This window comes from Mirounga angustirostris, unplaced genomic scaffold (assembly GCF_029215605.1).
Source record: "Mirounga angustirostris isolate CCGP_5_RB_7025 unplaced genomic scaffold, mMirAng1.0.hap1 SCAF_16, whole genome shotgun sequence".
NCBI lineage: Eukaryota > Metazoa > Chordata > Mammalia > Carnivora > Phocidae > Mirounga > Mirounga angustirostris.
The window spans coordinates 53,208,855-53,230,726 of record NW_026991724.1 but is presented as its reverse complement, the minus strand read 5'-3'; the positions used below and the strand labels follow the sequence as shown (position 1 = coordinate 53,230,726).

Below are 21,872 nucleotides of genomic sequence, written 5' to 3'. Positions count from 1 at the left end.
CCACAATCCCGTGCAAATGTAAAAAAAAAAAAAGAGAGAGAGAGATACTGAGCGCTAGCAGGGCCTGGGGGTGTAGGGCGCAGCGTTGTACAGAAAGCCAACTCCGCCGCGCGCAGACGCGCCCGGGAATGCAATTCAGTTTATTTGGTTTTTATTTTTTTGCGTTGTTTCACTTTTTATCTCTTTTACAAAGCATTTTCATTTACGAGAGGAGCTCAACTCCAGTCTCCCGGTGCAACGCGAGCCCTCCCCTAAAAAGCACGTTTGCAAATATGCCCCCCGCCCTTTCCCCGGGTTCCTGCGAGCGCGCACCGGGAGCGCACGAAAACATGCGTGTGCATAAGCAGGGCCCTGCGTGTGCGTGGCCCGTGGCACTGTAGGGCGATGGCCTTGTCACACCCGCTCACTCACGCGAGTGGGTATACCCGGCCTACGCGCCGGGGTCCGAGTTTCCACGCACGCCTACCCGGGGGCGGGACTGGCGGGTACCCCCCTCCCCAAGTCAGGAAAGCCTGGGAGCCCGCGAGTAACCGGGACAAGGGAACACGGCCGGGGTTATGCGCGTATCCGTCCTCGGCGGAAACACGTGTGCCAGGGTAGGCCTCAGGCCGGACGACCCCCACTCCCACCACTCCCCGATCTCAGCTATGTAGTTTAAGAGGCCTGGGGGCTCTGGAATCCGCTGTGAATCTGGGGAACCTCGGCTCCGAAGCAGCTCCTCAGCGAGGCCTCCTGAGGCTGCAAGGGGAGGGGCACAACGGGGAGTCAAAGACCCGGCTGTTTTTCCCTCCCTGAACCTAGACCACTCCGACCCGCCCGCGGGCGTCTCAGCCAATCGCAGACCCTCTGGGCGTAAGACCCACCCTCCGGTAAAGCTCCACACGGACAACACTGGGCCACGCCCCCAGATAATTGCATAGGACCCCGCCCCCACGCTCCAAGCCTCGCCCCGGATAATAAGCTCAAAATTCCAAGTCCCGCCCCTGAGCCCACGCCCCTCCTCCCGCAGCATCCTCCCCTCTGCTCCCCACCCCCGGGTAGAAGCCCAGCCCAGTACCTGGTGTAGGGGGGCGGAGGTAGGTCGTGCACCCCAGAGGCCTCCAGAGCCTGCTCGTAGGTGGGGAGGCCTGGGGGTGGGGGTGGAGGCAGGGGCGTCGGTGGGCCTAGGTCGCCCAGGGGGCTTCGGGAATTAATGAGCTCAGCCCTGGGGACAGAAAGTACACGGTTAGCCGGGGAAACCTACAGGATAGAGGGACTGGGGAGAAGGCAGGCGGGAAGACCTAGGGACACAGAGACTCTGAGGGTGGCATGGGGACACAGATGGAAGGGAGAAAGAGCAGGGGGAAAGAGGGTCACCTTCAGCCTGACCCGGCACACAGAAAAGCACCTCAGAGTGACAGGCAGACGAACAGAGAGGGGCAGACACAAATTAACTGCTGAGACATACTCTTACTCACAGACACACATGCGTTCCAGCTACAGGAGAGCAATGGAGAAAAAGCCCTGCAGAGACACAGGCAGACACACACAGAAGCAGACACAACACAGAGATACACCCAGTCACAAATTTCCCCGTGCCACTCTTAACAAACCCTTCCGAAAAACCCCCAGACCCGCCATACTTTGAAGACTGACACTCAAGCACTTTCTTAAACCCTGCCACTGAGAAAGACACGCCTTGACAACTCAGAAGGCGCACACACACACACGTGTGCCTGTCACCACGGAAACTGACATATCACAGACACCCAGAGACCACACGCTGCAGCCTCACCAGATACAATGCAGACAGAGTGATGATCACACATAAACCGGGTACCATGGAGACAGGCGGCAAATACTGATTGAGCTCCTACTGTGTGCCGGGTACTGAGGACATAGTCAGACAAATGGCAAGAACCATACCCACACGTTCTCACAGACTGACTCTCCACCTGATAGTCTCCCCAGATCCTTCCTCAGTGCCCACCTGTCCCAATCCTTGACTCATCTCTCCTTAGGTCCACCCTTCCTTCTTCCTCTGCTCACCCTGCTTTCCAGCCCCCAGGCCCCTTCTCTCTGAATCCTCCTTACTCTTGGGGACAGGGCTGCTGGCCTCCACCCCGTCGGCAATGCAGATACCAAAAGGCTCCCAAGCTGGCCAGGACAATGAGCAGGATGCCAGACGTCAGCCCCACAGCCAGGCCTGCTACGTCCACTCGTCCACGCCCTGCAGTGGGGGGGTGGGGGGGCACTGTGTCAGGGGCTGTCACTCACCCCGACAACCCAATGCCTTCCCCCTGAAGGAAGAGTACAGGCCAAGAAGCAAAGCAGAACGGCAGGGGCCACTTCCTAGGTGCATGACCCCAGGAAACTCAACCCACTCATTTCTCTAAGCCTCCATTTGCTGCTCTATAAAATGGGAACAATAAGTCCTCCCCCATGGGCTGTGGAAATTCATTGAGATCAAACACATAAAGGGTCTATGATAACTTCACCTGGGACTAAAAAAATATGGTGGTGGAATCCCCATGGTGACAGAGGCCCCTCCCTGGACAAAGCGTGGCTCAAGTCCCTCCTAAGCAAAATCCATCTGCTAAGAGGGCAATGGACACACTGAAGTTGGGGGTGGGGAGCTCAGGTAGGCAACTGCAGAGGCCCCCACACTGAGCATTACCAGATTTAGCAAATAATAATATATGACACCAATTAAACATTAATTTTAGATACACAATGTATATTTTATAGTGTAAGTATGTCCCTTGGAGTATTTAGAATATACTTATACTAAAAAATTTATTTGTATTTGAAATTCAAATTTAACTGATGGGGAGGTTGTCCTATGTTTTATCTGGCACCCCTCCCCGCCTCTGGAACATAGTCCCTTTACCACATCCAGGCCACTGAGGGGCCAGACCTCAATTCTGAAGGAAGAACAGAATCGCAGGAAGGTTTCTGAATTGACCAGAAGGCTATGAAAAATTCATTTATCAATGAAGGAATTTCGGGATCACCCCCCACCAACTAACAGATTTTTGGGTGTCTAGAACTCAGGTGGGCCCTTTGCTAGGACCCTAGGCCTTTAGCAATCCAAGGCCACTTATCTGAAGGGAAGCAGACACAGGGAGAACACCAGCTTGGTGAGGCCCTCCTGGGTCTTGCTGCTGGGGAAACTTCCTTTAGCACTGGGTCAGGAGCTTTGCTCAAACAGTAAACCCCAGGCTTTCAGCCCCCTTAGCACAGAGCTGCGCTGGGAAGGCAGGCCCTCCCAGTTCTGACATGTTTCAGGTGGATTCAAGGAGCCACCAGGCCTTACTAGGCCTGCAGTGAGGTAGTTACTTCCCCTAGCAACCAGGCTCCAGTGTGAGGACTCCAGCCCAGACCTAGGGCTTGTTGCTAAGGGGCATCCACCCCTAGCAACCAGGCCACAAGGGGATGGGGCATGTGGTGCAGGGAGGGGGTTCCTCCCTGGGCAGTGGGCCTTGGGTCCTGAGCCTGGCTAGGTGTGGTTGCTAGGGAGGCCTCCTTGGTAACCAGGCCAAGGCCGGGATGGGGCTGTGGGGGAGGGGAAGCCAGCCAGGTAGTGAGTGCTGCAGGCTTCCTTGGTCCGGCCTGGCCAGGCCTGGTTGCTAAGGAGCAGTCCCCCTTAGCAACAAGACTGCAGCCATGGTGGGGCCTTAGAAGTCACTGGAAGGGTTGGGGGCGGGCAGCCTGGGAAGGTGAGGATGCACAGGCTTCCACAGCCTGGCCTGGGGTGGCCAGGCCCCGTTGCTAGGGAGCAGTCCCCCTAGCAACCAAGCTGCAGAAGGGCTGGGGCTCCGGACTCCAAAGAAGGACTCAGGTGGGTTGGGGCCTCTGAGCCTGAGGTCTCATAGGCCCCAGGGCTGTAACCCCTCTCCACCTGCACTTCCTTCTTCCTAAAGACATGAGACCTCCTCCAAATAAGGTGTGGTGGGTTCCTCAGGCAGGGGCTCTAGTCTCAAAGGAGGGGACTCTTTTAATAACCACCTCCAGGATACTCAGGGAGCATTGAATTTGGAGGAGGCAAATTTGGGGTAGGGGATGCTGGTTCAACCTCCAGAGGGAAGGGCTGCCTTAGCTCCACAGAACAAGAGCCCCCGCTCCCCCCGCCCCAACTCACCTCCTTTGCCATTGTAGATGTAACTCTCCCAAAAGCGCTCCTTGAAAGGATGGAAGTCGAGCAGGTGGAAAGACAGCATGTCAACGGGGAGATTCCATACCCCCCAAACCAAACCACCCTGATTTCTGAGACCCAGGGTAGAGGGAATTGTGGGCCAGGACATCCCAGGGCCTGGAGTGGCTCTCACCGTCAGAGTATTGTCCTCAAAATACTCCCTCGCCTCCTCCCAGGAACATCGCTCCTCATAACACTCTCGTTCCAGGTTCCCTGGCGTGAACAGCTCCAGGTCCCAGTGATTGGCTCGTGGAATCCGGCTATGGCTTCCTAGAAAGCTCTGGGCTTCTGGGGAGTCCAGGAAGACTCCTGGGCCCAAAGGACACGAAGGACAGAGAAATGGAGAGTTCCTAAGCCTGGGGAACATGGAGGAACCCGAACCTAAGGGGATGGAGAACTATGGCGTTCTGGGAGAGGAGGGGACTAGAGGCAAGGGTTCCTGAGTCAGGGGAAGGTGGATGGAGGTCTGTGCCTGGACACCAGCTCGTCCCTCAAACACTCACCTTGGTCTTGCTCCCCACTGGGTGAGGTGTCTAAGCAGGTGGTCAATCCCAGGTATAGCAGCGGCAGAGAGGGGTAGCCCCTCATATTTTATGAACACCTGAAACCAGGAGTGAAAGAGATAGCAAGTGCCTCAGCCCCTGGGGAATGAGGCAAGGTCACCCCGACTGGACTCTATGGTCCATGATAATAATCATATAATCATAGCAGACCCTTACGTAGCCTGTATTCTGGGCCTGGTCCCTGTGGCAACTCAGTTTAATTTTCACAGCACTGCTATTATTATCCCCATTTCACAGATGAGGAACATGAGGCACAGAGAGGTAAAAGAATTTCCCAAGGTAATACAATTTGCAAGATTCAGAAGCATGATTTGAGTGAAAACAGCGTTCCTCCAGAGACTGGAGCAGGGAGCTTATCTTTTTCTCTACCATGTCTGCAGCACCCAGCACAAATCTTGTTTGTTTGTTTGTTTGTTTAAGATTTTATTTATTTGACAGAGAGAGACAGCGAGAGCAGGAACACAAGCAGGGGGAGTGGGAGAGGGAGAAACAGGCTTCCTGCTAAGCAGGGAGCCGGATGCAGGGCTTGATCCCAGGACCCTGGGACCATGACCTGAGCTGAAGGCAGATGCCTAACGACTGAGCCACCCAGGCGCCCCATCCCAGCACGAATCTTGACACATAGTAGGTGCTCATAAACATGTCCATCAGTGATCAGGATTCCTTTCTTCTTGGTAATTTCCACCTATACTTGCCTCTCCCTGTGCCCATTGCCACATCCACCCACATAGATCAAAGATCACAGGAGAGGCAAAAAGCCTATATTCTCGGGTCCAGGGGGAGAAGGGAGTGGAGGTCCTGGACTCCTGGGGCTGGGGGATGGGAACTTCTGAGTCCCAGAGGGGCAGGGAGTCAGGAGGCCAGGGTCCCCAAGCCAGGCTCTGCCTCCAGGGGACATTCACTTACCTGCCCAGACCTGTGAGCACTTTCCCTTCCTCTTCAATCGGGGCTTCCTCTGCCAGCTTCGGCCAGCTGTGAATGGGGGACAGGGGAGAGGGGAGGGGAGAGGAAGGAGGGGTTCCCCTCTCCGGGTGATCAAGACGATCCTGGTTTCTGGCAGAGGGGCGGGGTTTGTGATTACCTGCCCTGGGCGGGACTCAGGTAAGGGACAAAGTATTTAAAGGGACCTTAGGATGAAGGGCCTAAGGTCCAGAGCCCCCCCGGGAAGCCAGGGTCTCCGACACCGACACCGTGGGGGCACTTAGGGGATTGGATATGTACCTCTTCCCTTGTTGGCCTCCCTGGGATGGAACCTTCCCTGGGTGAGCTAGGGAAATAAATGTCTAGGTCTCCAGATAGCTAGATAGCTAAAAACTGGCGGGAAATGTATGTATGCCTTGGTCCCTGGGCATAGGTGGACGATGCTGTAGTCAATTCCTATTTCCTGAGGTGATTTGAAGGACTTTGACTTCTGATTTCTCAACTGCTCTGCTTATAAGCTGGGGCCAGAGGAACTGTCCCTTCTCAATTGTCTCTCAACATGCAGTCAGTGACTGATGGACTTGGGGGAGTGAGCTTCCCAATCTCTGGATGAAGTGTATAATCCTTAAATTCGAACTTGGAGTAACGCGAAGCCTGGGCCTAAGCAGGAAATTGCCCGCCCGGGGAAATGCCTAGTGTATACTAAGCGCGCCCCATATTCACGCCAGTTGCACTAACCGGAACCTTCAAGTTGCTACTCCCGTTTCCGGAGGGAGGGAAAGAAAAAGGGAGGACTTACCATGTCCGACGAGGTATCTCGGCAACTCGGGGCAGATCTACTTCCTGTCTTTTTTGCCGGGCGGAAGTGGGCGAAGCGGAGAGGGAAAACAGCCCTCCTTTCCGGTGTAGGGGCACAGTTGAAGAAACATCGAAGGAACGAGGAGTCGTTTGTAAGGTGAGTTCCAGGCGGCGGCGGGATAACGTTGCTGCGATCGCCTTCCCGCGGGCTAGACTCCTGGGGTCCTGAGGGAGACAGGGACAGGATTTCGAATTCCCGACTCCCTGTCAATCATTAATAGAGCACTCCAGGCCCCCAAATTTGAAGCTGAACTACATCTCCCAGCATCCCCTGGAGGTAGCTCAGCCTCCATCCGCCAGTTCCGCTAAGAGTTGGTATTTCACGGTAGAGGACGAGGGACCGGGAGTCCCAGGGGGAGGAGAGACTGGGACTCTTGCGGGGGGTGGGGAGGGGGTGGGGTTAAGGAGTGGGAGTGGAGGAAGACGGACCCCCCTTTCCTGCCTCAGTTTCCCAGACTGTGGCGGGGAGGGCGGAGGAGATTGTGCAGCCGCCCACCGCCGCCTTTGCACCTTTTTGACAGCCCGTTCCTTCTCCGAGTTGGTGTGGGGTTTGACCTTGTCCTCCGTGGAGTTCTGGCGCCGGCCGACCTGGGTTCTCATCCCCACGGTGCTGTTGGGTCGCTGTGAACTTGGGCCTCGAAGGGTTTTACTTTAATGTTCTGTTATGAAAATGGTCAAACTTGGGGCGCCTGGGTGGCTCAGTCGTTAGGCGTCTGCCTTCGGCTCAGGTCATGATCCCAGGGTCCTGGGATCGAGCCCCGCATCGGGCTCCCTGCTCGGCTGGTGGCCTGCTTCTCCCTCTCCCACTCCCCCTGCTTGTGTTCCCTCTCTCACTGTGTCTCTCTCTGTGAAATAAATAAAATCTTGTATAAATACATAAATATATACATATATGGCAAATCCTACCCATCGTGACATATCATCCCTAAAGCTTTAAGGATGCATGTTGTAAAAACAAGGGACATTTACAGGACCGCAATACCATCATCACACTTTCCAAAAGCAAAAGTTCTGGAATATTACCTATTACTTGGTCAATAACCAAATCTTCCTGTGTCAAAAATGCCTTTAAAAGAAAAGTTTCATTTGTTTGGATCAGAATCCAGTCAAATCATTGCTGTTATGTCTCTTAAATTCCTCTTAATTTAGAATAGTCCCCTCCACCCCACCCTTTATTCTTCTTGGCGTAATTGACTTATGAAAGAAACTGGATCAGGGACGCCTGGGTGGCTCAGTCGGTTAAGCTTCTGCTTTCAGCTCAGGTCATGATCCCAGGGTCCTGGGATCGAGTCCCGCGTGGGGCCCCTTGCTCAGCGGGAAACCTGCTTCTCCCTCTGCCTGCCACTCCCTCTGCTTGTGCTCGCTCTATCTGACAAATAAAAAATCTTAAAAAAAAAGAAAGAAAGAAAGAAAGAAAGAAAGAAACTGGATCACTTATTCTGTTGATCATCCCCTCTGGGTATGAATTTGTCTTTTTGTTTTCTTGTTAACCTCATTTTACTTATTTCTCCATGCCAGGGGTCAACAGGCCAAACCCAAAATCTGCTGACTTCCTTTTTTTTTTTTTTTTTTTTTTACAGAAATCAGATTTATTTATATTTATTTATATAGTTCACCCATTTAAAGTCTACAATTCAGGGGTGCCTGGCTGCTCAGTTGGAGGAGTGTGCAACTCTTGATCTCCGGGTCATGAGTTCCAGCCCCACCTTGGGTGTAGAGATTACTTAAAAATAAAATCTTAAGAAAATAAAGTATACAATTCAGTGGGGTTTTTTGGTGTTTTTTTGTTTGTTTGTTAAGTAGATTCCACATCCGACGTGGGGTTCAAACTCATGACCCCAAGATCAAGAATCACATGCTCTACCTACAAGCCAGCCAGGCGCCCCTCAGTGGTCTTTAGTATAAACACAGAGTTGTGCAACCATCACCACAGTCAGTTCTAGAACATTTTCATCACTCCAAAAAGAAACCCAGGACCCATTATCCGTCACTCCCCACTTTCCCCTCCACCCCAGCACTAATATCCACTACTCTGTTTTCTGTCACTACGGATATACCTAATCTGGACATGTCACATAAATGGAATTTTTTTTTTTTTTTTTTGGACTGGCTTCTTTCAGCATAATGTTTTCAAGGTTAATCCATTCTGTAGCACGTATCAGTACTTCATTCTTTTTATGGCTGAATACTATTCCTTTGTCTGAGATATACCATAGTTTGTTCATCCATTCATCAGTTGATGAACACTTGGGTTGTTTCCACCTTTTGGCTCTTGGACACTATGGATATTTGTGTCCAAAGTTTTTGTGTGGACATGGTTTCATGTCCGTTGGGAGTGGAATTGCTGTGTCAAACGGTAACTCTGTGTTTCAGCTTTTGAGGAACCGCCAGACTGTTCCAAAGTGGCTGCCCCAGCTTCCATTCCCACTGTCAGTGCATTGAGGGTTCCAGGTTCTCCACACTTGTGGTTCTCTGACCCCCCCCTTTTTTTTTAAGATTTTATTTATTTGACACACAGAGAACAAGCAGGGGGAGCCACAGGCAGAGGGAGAGGGAGAAGCAGGCTTCCCGCTGAGCAGGGAGCCCGACATGGGGCTTGATCCCAGGACCCTGAGATCATGACCTGAGCCGAAGGCAGACGCTTAATGACTGAGCCACCCAGGCGCTCTGGTCATGCTTTTTTTTTTTTTTTTAAGATTTTATTTATTTATCTGACACAGAGAGAGACAGCGAGAGAGGAAACACAAGCAAGGGGAGTGTGAGAGGGAGAAGCAGGCTTCCCGCTGAGCAGGGAGCCCAACGTGGGGCTTGATCCCAGGACCCTGAGATCATGACCTGAGCTGAAGGCAGACGCTTAACGACTGAGCCACCCAGGCGTCCCTCTGGTCGTGCTTTTTTATTTTTTATTTTTTAAAGATTTTATTTATTTATTTGAGAGAGAGAGAGAGTGAGAGAGAGAGTGCAAGAGGGGGTAGGGTTAGAGGGAGAAGCAGACTCCCCGCCGAGCAGGAAGCCTGACGTGGGGCTCGATCCCGGGATCCATGAGATCGTGACCTGAGCCAAAGGCAGCCGCCCAACCACCTGAGCCACCCAGGGGCCCCTCATTTTAATTAATTTAAATTTAAGCACTAACACTTGATTGAGTTATTGGAAAACTTTTAAGTACGCTCAGCACAAAGCGGGTATGTGGATGTACCTTTGCAGTGGGAAATCACAAAATCTAAATACAGGTCAAGTATCTCCAGTGAAAATTTCATGTCTGGGGCGCCTGGGTGGCTCAGATGGTTGAGCGTCTGCCTTCGGCTCGGGTCATGATCCCAGGGTCCTGGGATCGAGTCCCACATCGGGCTCCCGGCTCGGCGGGGAGCCTGCTTCTCCCTCTGACCCTCTCCCCTCTCATGCTGTTTCTTTCTCGCTCGCTCTCCAAAAAATAAATGAAATCTTAAAAAAAAAAGAAAATTTCATGTCTGAATTGAAGTGGGCTGAAAGAGGAAAATGCACTCTGGAGTTTGAAGGCTTCGTACAGAAAGGGAATGGGTTGGCCTGTATTCTCAGATGGTGACCTTCCTGGGAGGACTGACAGTTGCCACATGGTCAAGAAGGTGGCACCACAGCCTGCTTGCCTGGGTTCGAATCCTGGCTCTGTCGGTTCCTAGCTGGGGGGGATCCCGGGAGCCTGTCTTCTCCCCTATAAAGTGGCCATGATGATGAGTGGTTGTGGTTTTGGATAGTTTCTCTCTGAAACACTAGTGACAGCAGATGGTGGTAGTCTTATTTTCCATTTTGAAATGGGCCTTAATGAGGAGACAATCCAGCACGGTGGTTGAAAAGCTCAGCTTCCAGAGAAATCCTGGCCCTGCCACCTGCCAGCCCTTCAGCCCTTGGCCAGTGGTTCTTAAACTCTTTGGTCTCAGTGTCCTAAAAGTCATTGAGGACTCCCGAGAACTTTCGTTTTTGTGAGTTCTACCTATCAATATTAGCTGTATCAGAAATTAAAACTGATGCTAAAAATTTTTTTCTGTTGAGATATAATTCACATAACACAAAATTCATCCATTTAAGGTAGTATATTCACGGGGCGCCCGGCTGGCTCAGATGGTGGAGCGTGCAACTCTCGATCTGGGTGTCGTGGGTCTGAGCCCCACGGTGGATGTAGAGATTCCTTCAAAATAAAAATCTTAAAAAAAAAAAATCTAAAGTGGGTCGCCTGGGTGGCTCAGTCATTGAGCATCTGCCTTCGGCTCGGGTCATGATCCCCGGGTCCTGGGATTGAGCCCCGAGTCAGGCTCCCTGCTCTGCAGAAGGCCTGCTTCTCCCTCTCCCACTCCCCCTGCTTGTGTTCCCTCTCTCGCTGTGTCTCTGTCAAATAGATAAATAAAATCTTTAAAAAAAAAATCTAAAGTAGTATATTCACTATTTTGTGCGATCATCACCACTTAACTGATGCCAGAACGTTTTCATCACCCCAAAAGAAACCTTGTACCCGTTAGTGTTTACTCATCATTTCCCCTTCTCCCAGCCCGTGGCAACCACCAATCCACTTTCTGTCTGTATGGATTTGCCTCTTCTGGATGTTTCGTATCCGTGGGATCCTACAATATATGGCCTTTTGTGCCAGATTTCTTTCACTTAGCATAATGAACAGATTTTTCTTTTAAGTAAGCTCCACCCCCAACATGGGGCTTGAACTCATGAGCCTGAGATGAAGAGTCACATGCTCCCCCCAACTGAGCCAGCCAGGTGCCCCTGAAATTTTTTTTTTTTAAGATTTTATTTATTTATTTGAGAGAGAGAGAGCACAAGAGGGGGGAGCGGGAGAGGGAGAAGCAGACTCCCTGCTGAGCAGGGAGCCTGATGCGGGACTCGATCCCGGGACTCCAGGATCATGACCTGAGCCGAAGGCAATTGCTTAACCAACTGAGCCGCCCAGGCGCCCGCCCCTGAAATTTTTTTAAACCCAAGGACGCACAAGCACACATTCAGTTAGTGGTCAGAGCAGTGACATCCTCACGTGTCACAGTCTCCGGAAAATGCCACTGTACCCTTGTAAGAGAATAAGAGTAACAAAGGCAGACACATTTTAGTATAAATACGGAAATAGTTTGTGGACACCCTGAAAGCATCTTAGGGAACCCCCCCCCCAGGGTCCCCGGACCTGACTTTGAGAACCACTGCCCTGGGCAGTGGCTTCGCTTCGAAGCATCCGTTTGCCCATGTGCCAAATGGAGATGGTGATGGGATAGACTTCAGAAAGTGGTTGAGGTTGGACGATCTATGAGATGGGGGTGCAAAGTTGGCATGGGGTGGGGGACTGTTGCCATTATTGTCTGGCCAAGTAAAAAAAAAAAAAAAAGATGCTCCCTCCGTAGCAGCTCCTCTCACTCTTGGAGAGAAAATGTCCCCGGCCATGAAGCCAAAGAGTGTAGAAACCCCTGTTGTTGGCCACAGGACAAGCAGCCCGGTGCCAAGTACCGCAGAGGGTCAAGGCAGTTGACAACTAAGAATAGAGTGGAGAATTTGTCCAGGAGGAGGTCAGCGCGACCTCCGTGAGTGGCAGTTGGGGGGGCTGGGGCGGAAGCCAGAGGGCCCAGGGGAGGGGCTGGTAGCAGGTGAGCTGGGGGGAGACAGCAGGTGCTGGACATTTGCCCAAAACCTCGGAGGGTGAGGGAAAGTCGGAGGAGGTTCCGTGGGTCACGTTGGGGTGTTTCACCAAGGTTAGCTCCTGCAAGCAGTGGTGACCGCCGCTGGGGTGAAATGTTCTGTGTCTCCACTGGGGTGGTGGTCATGAGGGTATATACATTTGTCGAAATGCATCAAGCTGCATCCTTAAGGTCTGTGCCTCTATTCTATGTCAATATACCGAAGACCAGAAATTGGTTTCTGAGGGAAGACGCCAGTAGGGGGAGAGCGAGATCCACGGCTCAGAGAGAGGTTTGCAGTTCAAGGTCTGGATGTGAAAGACAAATTTCCGAAGGCGACCAGAAGAGGGGTATAAAGACAGAGGTGCTCTTTTTGCATTTGGGGAGCCCTTGGTTGTGCCCCCACCCCCACGCCAGCCTTCTGGACCTTTCTTGCAGCCAGACAGCTGGAGAGAATATTTCCCGAACACCCCCTGTGTGCCAGGCTCTGAGCAGGACTCATGCACTTCTCACGGCAGTCCAGTCCTGTCAACTAGATCCCATGGTTATCCCCACTTTTTGCCAAATTAAGCCAAGGCTCAGAGAAAGGAAATGGCCAACCCTGGGCTCAAGGCCAGGCTGAAGGTCATCTTGCCCAATCCTTGATCCCTATAACCTATAGCTCCCTCCTGCATCTCCAGCCCCTGGTCGGTCCCCACCCCGTACGCACAGTGAGTACCCTCTTGTTTGTATGGTTTTCTTTAAAATGTACCGTCTTGGGGCGCCTGGGTGGCTCAGTCGTTAAACATCTGCCTTCGGCTCAGGTCATGATCCCAGGGTCCTGGGATCGAGCCCCACGTCTGGCTCCCTGCTCAGTGCGAAGCCTGCTTCTCCCTCTCCCACTCCCCCTCCTTGTGTTCCTGCTCTCGCTGTCTCTCTCTCTGTTAAATAAATAAATAAGATCTTAAAATACAATAATATGTACCATCTTGGAGCGCCTGGGTGGCTCAGTCAGTTAAGCATCTGCCTGATGCTTAACTCAGGTCATGGGCTCATGTCATGATCCCAGGGTCCTGGGCTCAGGTCATGATCCCAGGGTCCTGGGATCAAGCCCCACGTCAGACTCCCTACTCAGCTGGGAATCTGCTTCTCCCTCTGCTTCTGCAGCTCCCCCGGCTTGTGCTCTCTCGTTCTCTCTCTGTCAAATAAATAAATAAAATCTTAAAAAAAAAAAAGTACCATCGTAGGCATGTGTAGATTGGCAGCGATCCTGTTTCATTTCTTACTGTTGTTTCCCTTATTTTTTATACCCAGTATTGCGTTAACATCCACCCATGATGCCTTGCACACATCCAATGCGTTGCATTTTAACAGCTGGGTAGTCTCGAGGATGGGCTGTCAGCACCCATTCTCCCAGGGAGGGACATCCAGTTGCCTCTGACTCCCCTCCGGTGTAAATAACACCGCTGTGGACATCCGTGGGTATGCTCCCTTGCGGATGTCTCTGAGGATGTCTTTGGGGCACATCACCCAAGTGCAGAGTCGCCTGTGCTTACTTTGCTAAAGTTCCGCCAGCCTGAGTTCTGGGAGGCTGGCCCTGTCCACTCTCCCCGCTGCAATGCCTAAGGGTCCTGTGACCGACCGCACGTCCTCACCAAGTCGTGGTCTTACCCAGCTTTCAGAGTTTCTCCCGCCAGCCTGATGATCGGTGTCAAGTGCTATCTTTTTTTTTTTTTAAGATTTATTTATTTATTTGAGAGAGCACACACATGAGAGCGGGGAGGGTCACAGGGAGAAGCAGGCTCCCCGCTGAGCAGAGAGCCCGATGCGGAACTTGATCCCGGGACTCCAGGATCGTGACCTGAGCCGAAGGCAGTCGCCTAACCAACTGAGCCACCCAGGTGCCCCTGTCAAGTGCTATCTCACTGTCGTTTCCATCTGAGGAGAATTGAGTGTCTCCCCACACGTGCATTAGTCTTTGAGCTGCTTCTTCCGTAAATTGCCCCTTGTTCATGTCTTCTGCTCCTTTTCCTGCTGGGGTAGCTGTTTTTTTTCTTGTTTATTTGCCAGAGTTCCGTGTACCTAGCTCTGCTAGGATGCTTGTTTTGAAGATGTGAATTTATTCCAGTGTAATGGGTAGGTTAGGCAACAATTCGAGCAGAATGCGGATTTCGCCTTTGCTTACAGATGATCTCACCCACCCAGGAAAAAGAGTACTGCACTCAGTTGTGTAAGCCTGTAGGCATCCACAAAGCACACATGCACACCCCAAACAGAGCATCTCCAGGCCCCTCACCTCCCCGATGTGTGTAAGGAGCCGCACCCATTCTCATCTGCTGCTAGAACTTTTTTGGATTTCAAATCACCCTCCCTCTACCCCCTCAGAGTAACTTACAACGTGCACCCCTTCCGATGCCTGCTTCTACAAGCAAAGTGTAGGTCTTTTTCAAAGTAAAATGCCATCTTCCTTTTTGGAGTGTATAGATATCTTCGTAACCACTTCACGTGTGTAAGACTGTCCTCCCCTGGGGACGCCTGGTTGGCTCAGTCAGTTACACGCCTGCTTTCGGCTCAGGTCATGATCTCAGGGTCCTGGGATCGAGCCCCGCATCGGACAGGGAGCCCGCCTCTCCCTCTGCTCCTACCCCCACTCATGCGCACACTCTATCAAATAATTAAATAAAATCGTTAAAAATAATTAAATAAAATGCAGATCAGAGAAGAAACAGCCCGTAAGTCTTACTCTGCTACCCCTTCAGCAGTTTGTTTAAAAAAATAGTAATGTCCTCCCCTGACCCACCCCCAGTTTTCCCATCTGGCGGGGGCAGGGTCAGATCAGCTCTGAGGGCCCCGTCCTCCCTATGGACTCCCTCCACCACAGCCCTGTGACTATCCCCTCCTTCCCTCAGGATGACACGGCATGGCAAGAACTGCACGGCAGGAGCTGTCTACACCTACCACGAGAAGAAGAAGGACACAGGTATTGGGTTTGGCAGGGGGACAAATGTCTCTTGAAGTCACCATCCCCCCTCTGCCCCTCTGGTTGTGCCTTCTGGCCATGTCTCTCCCCCCACCCCCGACTGATGGTCATGACCTTATGAGGAACAGCCCGCATGATCCCGCACCCCTCCCCCGCCCCAGTGATGGGCACTTCTGTACGTGACCTCATCTAAGACTCCCAGCCACCCACTGAGGAAGGAATCGCTGTTGTCGTGGCAGAACTGAGGCCCAGGGAGATACAGGCCCTTGAGTTTGGTCATAGAGCCAGAGGGGCGGAGGGGAGTCAGCCGTGAGCCTCTCTACCCAGCTACCTCAGTGACAGGGCCTGTCTGTCACTTACCCTCTGGATGGACACCTTCCTGTGGGTCATGCCCCTGCCCCCAACACAGACACACACAGACACACAGCCCAAGCTCTTGACTGCCTGTTTCTCAGAGTGTCCCCCCTCCCCACCCCGCCTCCAAGTTCTCTCTGTGCCTTTCTCTTGGGGTTCGGTAAGGGGCACATCTCCTGGCCCTCCATCCCTCTGTCTGTCTCTGTCCCCAGCGGCCTCGGGCTACGGGACCCAGAACATTCGCCTGAGCCGCGATGCCGTCAAGGACTTCGATTGCTGCTGCCTCTCTCTGCAGCCCTGCCATGACCCTGTCGTCACGTGAGCCGGGGAGCTGCGGGGAGGGGGCCGCGTGCGTGGGTCTGGCTGCCTGCACAGCTGGGGCGCCCTGGGCAAGCCCCTCCACCTCTCAGAGCCTCAGTGTGCTCATCCAAGACATGGGCGTGATCCTAACGTGTTCCACGGGGTGTGGAAAAGAATACATTTGTAATAGAGGGTAGGGCCCTTGGAACATCGCCTGGCGCATAACAACAGCTCATGTGCAGACGCTCACTGTTACCTGCCTCACGGCCTGGCGGAGGCTTCAGGGAGATCGTGGGTACAAGGTGCTCAGTCTAGTGACTGAATATGGGCTCGGTGTGTGGGTCTGTGTTACAGAGATAGTGACGGCCGGGTGGGTCTTTCCCCGCATGACCGGCCCCATCTAGGGTCCCTGAGGCCACGTTCAGGTTCAGGGGTTCATGAGAAGAACTCACAGAACTCGGGGAGGTAGTTCTAGTCAGTGACAGCTTGTGACAGTAGGAAGAGGGAGATTAAGTCAGCAAGGGGGAAAACGTGGGGCAGAGCCCGGGAGGGACGAGGAGCGAGCCTCTAATCATCCTCTCCTGACAGAGTCCCAGGGACAGCAACAAGGTGTGACAAGAGGCGAGAGTGCTGCCCAGCGGGGAAGCCCACCTGAGGCCCCGGTGTCCGGGGCTTTTATGGGAGGCTGGTCCTGGAGGCATGGCTGACCTCTGTGGGGCTGACCTTGGTCTCCAGCCCCTCTGGAGGTCTGACACCACATGGCCAAGCCCCCACCTCCACCTCCCACCCCTGCCCCAGGTGAACTAAGACACTTTTATCAGGCAGCACATTCCAGGGGCTCTAAGGTTCCCTCCTGGGAGCTGGTCAAGGGCCAGTCCTTTGTTTGGAAGGTGCAGGGATCGGATCACCCAGGCCCGCTGAGTTAACCCTCTGCAGCACAAGATTCTGAGCCCCGCCCCCACGCATGTCAGAGCAGATTATAAAGCCTGGAAAATGGAAATGGTCTGGTCCACCTCAGGGTGCACTGAGCACTGAGTGACCTGCTCCCTGTAAGAGGCTTTAGTGGGTGCCCAGGGCAGGGAGCCGACACTTCTCACCCTGTCCTGTCCTTACAGCCCGGATGGCTACCTGTATGAGCGGGAGGCAATTCTGGAGTACATTTTGCACCAGAAGAAGGAGATCGCCCGGCAGATGAAGGTGACGGGGGTGGGGGAGGGGGCAGGGGCAGGGTGTGAGCTCACAAGCTCACAAGCAGAGCCAGTCTGGGCTTCCTTTCTTTCTTTCTTTCTTTTTTTTTTTTTTAAGATTTTATTTATGAGAGACAGAGAGAGAGAGGCAGAGGGAGAAGCAGGCTCCCAAGGAGCAGAGAGCCTGACGCGGGACTCCATCCCAGGACGCTGGGATCATGACCTGAGCCAAAGGCAGACGCTTAACCGTCTGAGCCACCCAGGCGCCCTGGGCTTCCTTTCTGAGCTCCTTTTCCCTCTGAGCCTTTGCCTGGGCTGTTCCTGCTGCCTGGTGCACCATCCCCTCCCACTTGTGGTTAAATCCTTCTCCTCCAGATATCAGCCCAGGTGTTGCCTCCTCTGACCTCCTGCTAGTCCAGGGCCCCTAGGGTCTGCCCGTGCCACCTCTTCTCTTGACACTTGTCATGGGTGTGATTCTGCATGTGGCCAACATGTGCCCACTTCCCCCGCCAGACGGCAGGCCCCAGAGGCAGGGAACAAACCTCTTGCCCGCCCCCTGGCCCTAGGTTTTCCATGAATACTTGTTGAATTAACTGATGTCACCTCATCTCTCTGGGCCTCCGTTTCAGTGGCTCCAGACTGGGCCAACGGAGTCAAATCACAGGGCGCCCGCAGGGCATGCGGTAGATGCCCACAGGTCAGATATCTCAAGGCCCTTACTTGGAGGCACGCCCACCTTCCATGGGTGAACCATTTTCATGGATAGGAGGGACCCCGTTGATCACCGTGTGTGAGGCGCAGCTGGCCTGCCTCCCTGCTTTTCTGGCCAGGCTTCACAGAGCTCCAGAAAGGCGACGGGCTAGGTTCTTGCTGAGCCTTCGGTCTTGAGCGAGGGGCTTCCCCTGCGCCCATGACCCCCTGCATGGTCTAGTGGCTGCCTGGGTGCTCCCTCCTCACGGTGACCATGCCAGAGGCCGTCCTGAGCACCAGTCACCCTCAGTGTTCTCCTCCCTCAGCTGGGGGACTCAGGGCAGTCTCAGCTCAGCACCGCGTCCCTGCGTCCGCACACGCGCACACCCACACAGCCCGCGCAATCAAGGCTCGGTGAATGTCAATTGCTTCTTACTCTCCTGGAACTCACCTCCAGGGCCAGACAGGGTCTACCGTACGTACACTGTAGAATATAACATGGCCCACAGGTGCATTTATGGAGCGCTTGCTATGTGCCAGGCAAGGTTTTAAGCGTTTCCAAAACTCATCCTGCATAACCCAGAGAGCCTGCGAGGTAGGTCGCAGTTGTTAGCCCGATTTACAGACGAAGAAACTGAGACCAGGAGAAGTCACAGCACTTACTGGAAGCCACAGAGCTCATTAGTGACAGAGGCAAGGTTTAAGTCTGGCCATCTGTCTCCTACCAAGCTGCTGACCACTCTGCTGCCCAGGAACAGAGAAGCTACTGAATCCCAAACCAGCGACCTGCCCTGCAGTAGGGGAAGGAACAAGCGAGGGTAGCAGAGCCACACCATAGATCACAGCATATTAAAGGTTCACACCCTGGCAGTCCCCAGCCTCTACGAACAGTGCCAGGATTGTCCCCTTTGTAGGCCTCAGTTTACCCACCTGTGAAATGGGAAGAGCCACCCTCAGACTCACAACCCACAGGGAGATGCATAGTCCACTCCTTTCTGTCTATCCACAGGCCTATGAGAAGCAGCGGGGTGCCCGGCGTGAGGAGCAGAGAGAGCTGCAGCGGGCTGCGGCCCAGGACCAGGTGCGGGGCTTCCTAGAGAAGGAGGCAGCCATCGTGAGCCGGCCCCTCAACCCCTTCACGCCCAAGGCTGCCTCGGAGAACAGCCCAGGTGAGGGGGAGCCGACTTGCAAGTGAGTGGGGGTCCCGCGGGGCCCGGTGCTTCCCCGGGTGTGGCATCCGAACCCATTTCCCCTTGCAGATGATGCCCGACCTGGGTCCAGTGCAGGCCCCACAGGCAAGGACAAGGACAAAGCGCTGCCCAGCTTCTGGATCCCGTCCCTGACCCCCGAGGCCAAGGCCACCAAGCTGGAGAAGCCTGTGAGCATCCCCAGCACCTGAGCAACGCCCTTCCCTGCCTGGGACCCCCCCCCCCATCCTCCCTACACCTGGCCCCAGACCCGCCTGTTGACCCTGCCTCCCTTCTGTCGCGCGCAGTCGCGCACCGTGACCTGCCCAATGTCCGGGAAGCCACTGCGCATGTCGGACCTGACCCCCGTGCGCTTCACGCCGCTCGACAGCTCCGTGGACCGCGTGGGGCTCATCACTCGCAGTGAACGCTACGTGTGCGCTGTGACCCGCGACAGCCTGAGCAACGCCACGCCTTGCGCCGTGCTGCGGCCCTCGTGAGTCCCGCGAGTCGCCAGGGGCAGGATCCCGGGACCCGCCGGGCGGGGCGGGGCGGGGCTCGGGGGTGGCCCTCCCTCGTCGGGGCGGGGCCTCTGATCGGTGCCCCCGACCCTCACGCTCACCGTAGTGGGGCCGTGGTCACCCTGGAGTGCGTGGAGAAGCTGATTCGGAAAGACATGGTAGACCCCGTGAACGGGGAGAAGCTGACGGACCGCGACATCATCGTGCTGCAGCGGGTAAGCAGCGACCCACCTCCCCGCCGCGCTCTGCAAGGCCCCGCCCCCTCTCCTTCCCCCCGCCCCCCCGGGACCCCGCCCCTCCCGGGAGGCCAGCCTGCCCCGGGGTCCTGCGTCACCTTACCGGGCTTAGGACTCCCCCCACCGCCCCTGCAGCCCGACCTGCCCCCACCTTGGCCTTGTCCCCCCACCTCCCCAGGGCGGCACAGGCTTCGCGGGCTCCGGAGTGAAGCTGCAGGCTGAGAAGTCGAGGCCGGTGATGCAGGCCTGAGTGCACGGGAGACCAAATAAACGGGCTTGGACTCATTGGCCTTGTGGTGCCTTCCTTGGCTGCGCTGGAGCCCTGGGGCCCCCCAGGCAGCCCTCCCTCCAGCGTGTGCCTGCTGCGGCCGAGAAGCCCCCTCGCATCTTTTTGAGTTACGCCGCATTCGAAGCCCGTGAGACGTTCTGGAAGGTGTCTCTCAAAGTAAAGTGTGGTAAGACAGCCAAAGGAAGCCAAATGCGGTGAGCGCGAGCAGCAGGCTCCCAGTCTAGAGAAGGCAGTCAGGAGCCCTTCCCTCTGACACTTGACGGCAGAAAGCCACGACCAACAAGAACGCCCTCCTCCAGAGGCTTGCATAGGCTGCCGGGGGCACAGGACCTGGCAGGGGTGAGGAGCAGAGCCTGCAGGGGCGAGGAGGCCGCAGAGCCTGGGGCCTGGCGGGCCTGCCTGCAGGAGGCCTGGCTAGGAGCACAGGGGGGCTCTCGGAGCTTTGTTCTTAATGACCGTTGACTCACAACAGCAACCCTGGGCCGTGTGCGAGGCAGAGCATAGGGTCAAGCAAAGATCACAAAGATCAAGCCTTAACATTCCAAGGATCGCCTCCCTGAGCGATACCTAGGTTCTGTCCTTCCAGATCTTTCTCCACATAGTACACACACGAGTGTTTTCAACAGGCGTGACCTCTCAGTGCACATACCGTTCTGTTGGGTGAACAAGCTCTACCTTTTCACTTCTGTAAAAGTAAAAGGTGTCATCTGATGCCCAGACCCGATTCAAAGGACCAGGAAGTATCCTTCACTGCCCTTTGCTGAAGCCCCTGGTACATCCGGCTGCAGAGGAAGGTTGTAGCAGGAGGTGGGTGGTGTCGCCCTTGCACCCTGGGGAGCCCCCCACACCCAGAATTTGCTGCCCTAAATGCTTCTAGAACCTTCTCTTTGTGCCTAAGAGCCCTCACACCCTTCTCTTGGGACCCCAATCCCTGGAAACTGGTTGCAGCTGCCATTCAAGGAGCCCTTGACGTCTGGGCCTATCAATCTATGGTTCTCTTGAGTCCTGGGAGAGGGATGCTTGTACCCATTTCACAGAACAGCCTACTGAGTCTGAGAAAATACGCTTGCCCAAAGTCACACTGCTCAAAGCTGTAGCAGAAGCCAAGTTCACTTAGAAGTCAGCCACCTCCAGAGACCTCCCCACCCCCAGCCCTGCCCTTCCTCCCATCCTCTGTACCCTTCCTCCCCCAGGTATTCCCACACTGTCACCCCAAAGACCTCTCCCCCCGACGCCTGGGTAGCTCAGTCGGTTGGGTGTCTGCCTTTAGCTCAGGTCATGATCCCAGGGTCCTGGGATCAAGTGCCACATTGGGCTCACTGCTCAGTGGGGAACCTGCTTCTCCCTCTCCTCCCTGCTCCTACTCTCTCTCACTATCTCTCTTGCTATCTCTCTCTCAAATAAAGTCCCCTACGATTATTTTAAAAAAAAACAAAAAACCTCTCCCCCTTAAACTCCCACTCAATCCTTTCTACCTAGAGTGTTCTAGGTCACCCCCTTCCTTGGTCCCTAAATAATGCCCCCAGCCCTCAGCCTCTTTCTCAAGAGCCCACAACCACCCCTGGGTCCTTCCAGTTCTCTCTCAGCCCCCTCAAGGACTCCAGTCTTGCTCATGTGTGTTCAGGCGACCCCCCACCCCAAATAAAAGCTTCAAGGATTCCCAATCTTGCACCTTTGTTTCCACAAGGAATCCAAATCCCACTGATTCACAGGCCCTTCGAGACACCCTTTGTGGGGAGGCGATGGGGTGCGTGTCAAGGTCCTTGCTCCAAGAAAGTAGTTTCCTTTGAGGTTTCGAAGGCAACAAGGAGAGAAAGCAAGAGTCTGACCACAGCTTCAGCTACAGCGGCAGAAGGGAGAGAAGGAAGTGGAAAAAAAAGGTTGCCTTTTCTCAGCAGAGGTTCTGTAGACACTGGTCTAAAGTTGAGAGCAAGAAAGGGGAGGCAGGGCATACCTCCAGCGGGGTGTTCCTTCAGGGGCTCCAGCCTCAACTG

General features: G+C 54.3%; 2 protein-coding genes across 4 annotated transcripts; one reads left to right on the top strand and one right to left on the bottom strand.

Moving 5' to 3' along the window:
- Nucleotides 1–600: 600 nt before the first annotated feature.
- Nucleotides 601–6,598, bottom strand: PRRG2 (proline rich and Gla domain 2). 3 transcript variants are annotated; one of them, XM_054511505.2, is made up of 8 exons: nucleotides 6,458–6,598; nucleotides 5,644–5,790; nucleotides 4,678–4,775; nucleotides 4,308–4,483; nucleotides 4,121–4,160; nucleotides 2,074–2,209; nucleotides 1,058–1,204; nucleotides 601–738 (listed from the first exon to the last, which is right to left on the bottom strand). In XM_054511505.2, the coding sequence occupies exons 3-8, from the start codon at nucleotides 4,760–4,762 to the stop codon at nucleotides 720–722; spliced, it is 603 nt and encodes a 200-aa protein (XP_054367480.1). In that variant the 5' UTR covers nucleotides 4,763–4,775; nucleotides 5,644–5,790; nucleotides 6,458–6,598; the 3' UTR covers nucleotides 601–719. The 3 variants fall into 3 exon arrangements, with proteins under 3 accessions (XP_054367480.1, XP_045747897.1, XP_064437677.1); XM_045891941.3 differs by having other exon boundaries at nucleotides 5,644–5,709; nucleotides 6,458–6,592; XM_064581607.1 differs by lacking the exon at nucleotides 5,644–5,790 and having other exon boundaries at nucleotides 6,458–6,589.
- NOSIP (nitric oxide synthase interacting protein) lies at nucleotides 6,457–19,874 on the top strand. Its single transcript, XM_045891940.3, has 9 exons — nucleotides 6,457–6,613; nucleotides 15,044–15,114; nucleotides 15,681–15,786; nucleotides 16,884–16,965; nucleotides 18,655–18,814; nucleotides 18,905–19,023; nucleotides 19,141–19,328; nucleotides 19,460–19,568; nucleotides 19,768–19,874. Exons 1-9 carry the CDS (start codon nucleotides 6,459–6,461, stop codon nucleotides 19,837–19,839), a joined length of 1,062 nt encoding a protein of 353 aa, XP_045747896.2. The 5' UTR covers nucleotides 6,457–6,458; the 3' UTR covers nucleotides 19,840–19,874.
- Nucleotides 19,875–21,872: the final 1,998 nt, after the last annotated feature.